The sequence below is a fragment of the Zerene cesonia genome, chromosome 15, assembly GCF_012273895.1.
Source record: "Zerene cesonia ecotype Mississippi chromosome 15, Zerene_cesonia_1.1, whole genome shotgun sequence".
NCBI classification, from domain to species: Eukaryota; Metazoa; Arthropoda; class Insecta; order Lepidoptera; family Pieridae; genus Zerene; species Zerene cesonia.
The window spans coordinates 5,840,025-5,847,388 of NC_052116.1; the positions used below are offsets into that span (position 1 = coordinate 5,840,025).

Below are 7,364 nucleotides of genomic sequence, written 5' to 3' on the forward strand. Positions count from 1 at the left end.
CGCAGCACTAGAGAATTAGGCGCATTGAATCGGCGCGTGCTTGTGTCTCTGTCTCTGTCTTTTTAGTAAACAAAATATATTTTTCTATAGTTAAAATTTGTGCAATTCTTATTTTCATTCAATTCCTTGTTCCTATTGTGCAATTTAATAATATTCATATCAATAAATATTCTACCGAGAAAAAGACGTTGTCACGTAAAATCTTCGCCCGTAAAACCGACTTTACAGGCAACCATTTTTATTATTTAATTATCTAGTTAAAGGTCGAAATTAGAGTAAGAGTTAACATATCTGTGCTTAAAGTGGAAACTGCATATTGATAAATTTACCAGTACATTTGAACAACGTTTATAGCAGCTTTAAACGATAAATAAAATTATACGAAAATCAAAAATATGCAGAATGCTCAGTTGGTTTCATATACTTACTTGTGATTATAGACACACAAAATCTATTTTATTAATAAAATAAGAACAACTGCTTCGAACGGGATTTCTAAGTAAATAATCTGCCAAATCTAAATAAAGGATTCGATGAAAAATTGATTAATTCCTTCTTTTCAATATGAACCAAAACATTCTAATGTACGTTAATTTATATTTTTTATAATTTTACACTTAAAATAAAACCAATACTGAAAAAATTAAATATTTTCTTATGCTATATAACATTCAACAATGTGCTTGTGCTATTAATCTATACTAATACTATAAAGCTGAAGTGTTTGTTTTCTCGGTTGGAACACGCTTATCTCAGGAACTCATGGACCGATATCAAAAATTATTTTACTGTTGGATATCACGGGCGAAGCCGGAGCGTATCGCTAGTGCATTTATATCACAAAAATCTAAACTATAAGTATGTATCACTGATCACACCAGTTTGTGGTACTGGGGGTATTCCTGAAAACAAAATAATTTATTTATTGTTTTTATTAAAGATATATTTCATTTAAAAGAAAGTTCACATATAATATGCCTCTCTCAGTATTGTAAACATAGTAATTTGTTTATCAATTTATATATTCGATAATAACAACAGCACTTCCTCACAAATTTAATTAGCTGGTTCCGTCATAAATTGATTCGTTAATTAAACAAAACATGATCCTCGCTCTAATGAGAATATTTAGTGGGGCTGTTTATTAATAACACACTTAGCATTTAAACTAAGCGTAAACTGAAGCCTATGTATCATATAAAATTACACGTAAAAACAATTGAAACAAACAAAATTATGTATTATGCATTTTTTCTACAATTTGTAAAAACATACTTACTTAATATTAAGTTCCTTAACTGGTCACTATCACAGAACAATGGATCTTGTATCACATTCTCTAACTGGTCCCTTATAAAGGGTTTAGCGTCACACCATAGTACGTGGCCACTGTGAGACCATTCTTGTACTAACATTTTGATGCTCTGCAAATAAGTTGATTACATTATTTATATGTATTATCATATAGGTATGTACTTACTTAGGCCTTATAGGTCCATAGTAAAATGTTCATTCTAATTTTTGCTGACAATTCGTTTTTTTTTTCATTTCAGCCTTTTATCATGAGATAAAATTCAAGGCGCTACGTTTCTCATCCAGAAAATCTACGTTATTTGTGGTTGTATTTATTTTATTAGTATTTGACAATGTTAATTAATAGTTATATTTAAAATGGAATAAATTCGATAGAAGTGATTCGTTTTCAGTTTTAGTTTTCAAAGTAGAAAAAAATGGAGCTAGTGTATTTTAGTACTCTCCCATTTTTAATCATTTTAAAATTTGATTCAATTTCTTACAGAAGTTATTAGAAACAAAACGATTAATATTCCTCACTCAGTTATTAAAAGCTATTAAATGAAAAAAGTTCAATACATTTGCATATTTTTCATTTCTACCTTAACCTAACCTCCTAAACCTACCTACCTTCAAAATAGTCAAATTTATTACATTAAACGACAAATGAGATGCAATAAACAAGTTTTTCCACATCAAGATCATAAATTGAACATTCCCAGTCTCCATTCGGAACGCATCCGTCGTGCGTGAATGAAACAAATTACAACAAATCCTTGTGACATCAGTGCACAACAGTTTGCAGCTCACCGTTTGTTATTTTAAACTGGAATTCCTTTAAAAAGCGCAACACGAAACAGCGTAGCAACGTAGCAAAGCACTAATTTCATTTGCTTTTAGGCAGTTGACACGTTCACGTGGCCGGAAAACTGTTCGTGTTACACGTTCGCTTGCAAAAATATTGTTTTCATTATTTTTTTAAATAAAATGTGTACTAGGGAGCGATTTCGATTGAGATTTGTATTTGAAAATTATATTAACAATTCTTCTATCTATTAAATTAAATCATATTATTAAATCAATAATAGAATTGTTTTTATACACAATTACGATTGAATGTAGAAAATATCCCTACTTTATTGATTTACTTATGTCATTGTTAAGTAATATTTGCATTAAAATGTGATATATTATTATACTAATCATTTACATTTTGGCCAAATAAATCGCAAGTTTTCAGATAATCAAAAAGAATGCATTATTCATAGCCAAAAGCTGTACCTACTTTATCTCCCCTCATTCGTGTAAAATATTAAATTTTGCACTGCGGACTTTTTATTAGAATCAAAGAGTTTTAACGCGTAAATTTTTATACAACGTGTTTTCGGAATAGCTTGCCTATTTCAAAAGCTAATTTTTATACCACTAACGCAGTGAATATAAACAACGGCGTCGGGTAAAGTTAAACACGACTGCTAACGAGACGACCGTGTTTTTCTTCCTTTTTTACACTAGAAACCCTGATTAAGTAAAAATAACTACTCCTAGCTACAAAAGAAAGCCAACGTATTGTTAGCTTTATAAACGAGGTTTTTGTAATGTTAATAGAAAGCTAATGGAAACAACGAGAAAGTGCACTATAAAAACACGATAAACAAAATTTATGTTTAATTTCATTCAGCGAGTTTGTAATAACGTTGAGGCACTGAGTAAAGGATGGAGACAAATGGGAATCATTGAGTTTAAAGGTCTTACATGGATCAAAATTTATGTTGATCAGTTTTCTTTCATGTTTCCCTTGGAAATAATAGTAATAGTGTCTTGATAATGTCCTGAGTTTGTCCCCCGTATCGGACATTGGTACTTCACAACCGAAATACTGGCCATCAACCATGTTATTTGTAACATATTTATTTATACCATTTATAATTTAACATTTTTAACAGCCAGTCAATAGTACCAGGATAACCGAACATTGCTCGATTATCTTTTCATAAATACTAGAAATGAATCCTAACTAAACCTTTTTATCGTCCCCGGAACCCCTTCCCTGCGTAGTGCGTGCTATCTACTATAAACCTAAAAATAAATTGCAGCCGGTTATTACATTGACGTGTGATTGCACATCACACACACGTCAATATGTTTAATAAGTATCCATGATTTAATAAGAATATCAATAAAAAGCATTTGTTTCGTTTCCAGTTTATATAACAAATTGTATATATTAAAGCAGAGTATCATTTTCTAAAACAGGTCGTATTGGATAGTGATAAAATATTATAATCCGAACAATGTGAATAGCCGAGTCAATACACGATAACCGCGCACGACAAAATTGGCTTTCGCGAATCGCAAATAATTCAGCGTTACAATGCAAATTGAAAACTAGTATAATAATCATGTAGTATGCCGTAAACATCAGTTTAATTCAGGCCACCGCAGACCACGTCAAATCACATACAATGTTGATATTGAAACCGCAGCGTTGGCTTAAATATCTCTGTTATATCGTAAACGAGGGGCAATGTTGCAGCCGCTCTCCTAACCGCTTTTATACGAAAATGAAGGCTCGCAAAAATTACGCTATTTACGCTTAAAACGAATATGACATTACTGTAAGAGCTATATTATCTATTATTACATAATATTTAGTGTCTGAATAGTTGTATGAAGGCAAAACAATACACACGCAACTTCTGTATTATACAAAATTTGAGAAGTCTGTCTTATCTGCGCCTTTTTACCAAAATAGTTCACATTTAATAATAATATTTAACTAATTACACTACATTAATCACAATTTCACCTTTTTAATCGACACCATTAAGACGCCTCATTGTTATTTACGTAATCATTAAACTAACATATTAATTTTATGAATCGGAATTATATACAAATCTTATAAGCATTGTTTACAATTTTTCATTCTTACATTGCCTTAAATATCTTTAATATTGTATAACACAAAAACAACATTATCTAAGGAATCATACATTAGATACATTGTTTACATTTATACGTATTTAATTTTATTTTATGATTCATTTGCTATTCCCATTCATTCATCTCTAACATGATTAATTAACTATTTCAGTTTATGATATTCAAGCCTAATTAAATTTTCATAATGATCGTTTCATTCGGATAATAAAGTTTAATTAATATTTTAATAAATACAGATGTAAATATTTTGCTGTGCCACAGATATATTCAAATTGCGTACCTATATTGAGAGGAAAAGTCTCAAATATATAAGGATATTGAAAAAAAAAACAAATTAATGCTATAAAGCAAAAAATTAAAACATATGAGGTTTGAATATTTTTGTAAGGTAAAATTGTTCGAACTAATGCTTATCATCGCGCAAACCATATCAGTAATGGGAAGGTTCGCGTTGTACTAACTCCAGCGAGTGAAGCCGACCCATTAACATCACAAGCAATGCTCGACGGTGAAATTGCAGCCTGCGGAAAAATTTTCTTTTTCCATTCTTTAAACAGCGAGCATTATTAATGGTTAAACCTCTTTGTACGATTGGAATATTCAGTAAAACTGAGTTACTACTAAGTTGCGCGGCAAAACCGCAAACTAAGCATCTCAATGATTCAGCAATATATTCTACAATCTTGCTTTTGGCGGCGCTACCGACCATTTCTCATATTTCACTCACTATCAGATATTACTCGTATAATTCCTTTTAAATTTATATCCGCTTTAGAATTCCGTGAGCTTTATTGTTGTCGAACATCTGCTTTCAAATGTTATGCAAATTATTTTATTCTTATGCGCTTTATTTTCACCCATGGATGAACAATGAACATTAAAACCGCATTTTATATTCAATAATAACAGAATGTTTTGTACTGTATTCATAACTTTGAAAATTGTTATTCAATACTTTCTAGGTACCCGTTATAAACCTACATTGTGAAGATTATATTATTCAGTTTAAATAATAACAAAGGAAAATATTAACAATTAAACGAAATTGAAAACATATTAACGAAATTTAATAACACAATTGAGAATAATCATAGTACTAATAAAGAGATCAAAATTGACTAAAATTACACACAACATCAAAGACTAACATATTCTAAGTAGGTATACGAAATAGTTAACTTACTTGTAAGAACGTAAAGTCGACCCGCGTGAGGGCATCACAGTAAATAATCAGTATTCTGGGCCAGACCCTTGGCTCCATAGCTAAAGTCCCGTTCGGGACAAGGGAAGTGGGTGAAACCGTTACAATTTCCACTGCACTCGGTTCCACGTCATAGTTCTTGAGTGAAATTAACTTTGAGCGAACTCTTTCAGCGCTAGCGAAGTGCAACCCACCGATTGGATGCATTGCGTAGTGAGGTGGGAGATTGCCGTCCTGGAATATATGAGCTGTATGAAAGTCTATTCAAAATTAGAATATTTAAATAATTCTTTAGATAGTATTAATGTAGAGTAGTTATTGCTCTATATTAATATGTAGACAGTTTCACAACGCAGCTAGACAACACAAAGTTGACTCTAACAAAGTTTAAGCTACCATCTCCTCAAATCTAACTAAATACAAATATATCTTGATCAACGTCTTGTGATCAAAATCACATAAAAACAAATAAATATAAACATCATACTATACGTTTAGAAAAGTTAGCATACTTTTTTAATTAACTTTCAAATATTTATATTGATAAATTTAAATTTAATTATCAGTTTTCCAAAAACTAGTTTGATGTAAAAAACACAAACAATATTTTGAAATAACAAAAACGTTCGTGTGGGCGTGGAATAAAGTTTAAAATAGGTGAGAGCAATAAACTCACGTTAACGAATCGGATATCCAACGTCGGCCGCGACTGATAGTAAAGCAACAGTAGTACATCAATGGCCACCCCGCATCCCAGGCCCACTTCTATTCCGAGTAAAAGGCAGCAGATGAATGTACCCACTAAGGGTATTAAATCCAATCCTAAAGATGTAATAAATCTTGTATGGTTTTAAAAATAAATAGCTCTTAAGCTAATTACTAGAATTTTCTGTGGCATCGAGCTTAGCAGTGGTTTTTACAGGTGCAATGAAATGGTTTGTATGTATTTTCTTTAAATATCTTATGAATTCGATGACAAATATAAGTATAACTCTAAAAACAATAAAAAATTACTATCACTATGTATATGAAAAAACACCAGATAAATCTCATAGTATTTGATGTTTTAAATCTCTAGTATATCTAAGTAAATCGAAATGCACACTAAGTATTATGTTTTAACTTAATGTTTATGTGATGCTTTTTTACTATCAGAATTTAATGTAACGTCTTTTTTTTTTAATCTTTTGGTTGGGGGAAACCCACGAGTGTTCCGTCGAACCGCTTTTGTGGGAGGGCCACGGATGCTGGTAAGTATTCGTCCGGGCCAAGAGAATTTAATGTAAGTACCTACAACTTTTTATTAAGGAATATAATATAGATCCAAATGATGAAATGGAAATAACTAAGTTATTTGTGTTTAAATAAAATGTAATAGTTCATTTAAATTGGTGTAAATCTGTAATTACGTTTACAAAATATCAAAGAAGCTAATTAACATAAGGCTAAAATGATGTTCATTTAGATTTTGTTATAACTCTTTATTAAATGTGGTACACAAGTTAAACCTTTTTTCATCAGCAAACTCACATGTTTATTCAAAGAATTGCCCATTGAAGTAAAGCAATCGATACGTTCCTTTAGGAAAATATTTGACTGGCGTAAATAATTTACGATGTGGTATCGTGTAACCGTGGGCACACGGGGATCCAAATTTAATGAGACAGAAATAACGTTGTACCCGTAATTTTACAAGGTATGTAATGTTCACTATGTAATTAGGTGTTTAGTAATATTATTCAACGAAAATTTCTAAATAGGTATTTTTATAATGACAGAGATTTTTTAAGAAGACATATGTAAATCTAAATTTTACATTTTGTTGAGTAACGAAAAAGAACTTATTTTTAACTACCTAGTCTTGCCATAAATATTGTAATAAAGAAAAAAGAAAATTGTTAACTGCAAATAACATTTATTACTT

The 7,364-nt window shown here is 30.7% G+C and overlaps 1 protein-coding gene across 1 annotated transcript in view; it reads right to left on the reverse strand.

Moving 5' to 3' along the window:
- Positions 1–216: 216 nt before the first annotated feature.
- LOC119832696 (sodium-independent sulfate anion transporter-like) overlaps positions 217–7,364 on the reverse strand; it is a 32,226-nt gene continuing 25,078 nt past the window's right edge. Inside the window, exons 9-12 of the mRNA XM_038356415.1 lie at positions 6,117–6,262; positions 5,423–5,674; positions 1,280–1,424; positions 217–902 (exon numbers count right to left, since the gene is read on the reverse strand). Of these exons, the coding sequence (XP_038212343.1) occupies positions 853–902; positions 1,280–1,424; positions 5,423–5,674; positions 6,117–6,262 (593 nt within the window). The 3' untranslated portion in view covers positions 217–852. The remainder of the gene's footprint in view (positions 903–1,279; positions 1,425–5,422; positions 5,675–6,116; positions 6,263–7,364) is intronic.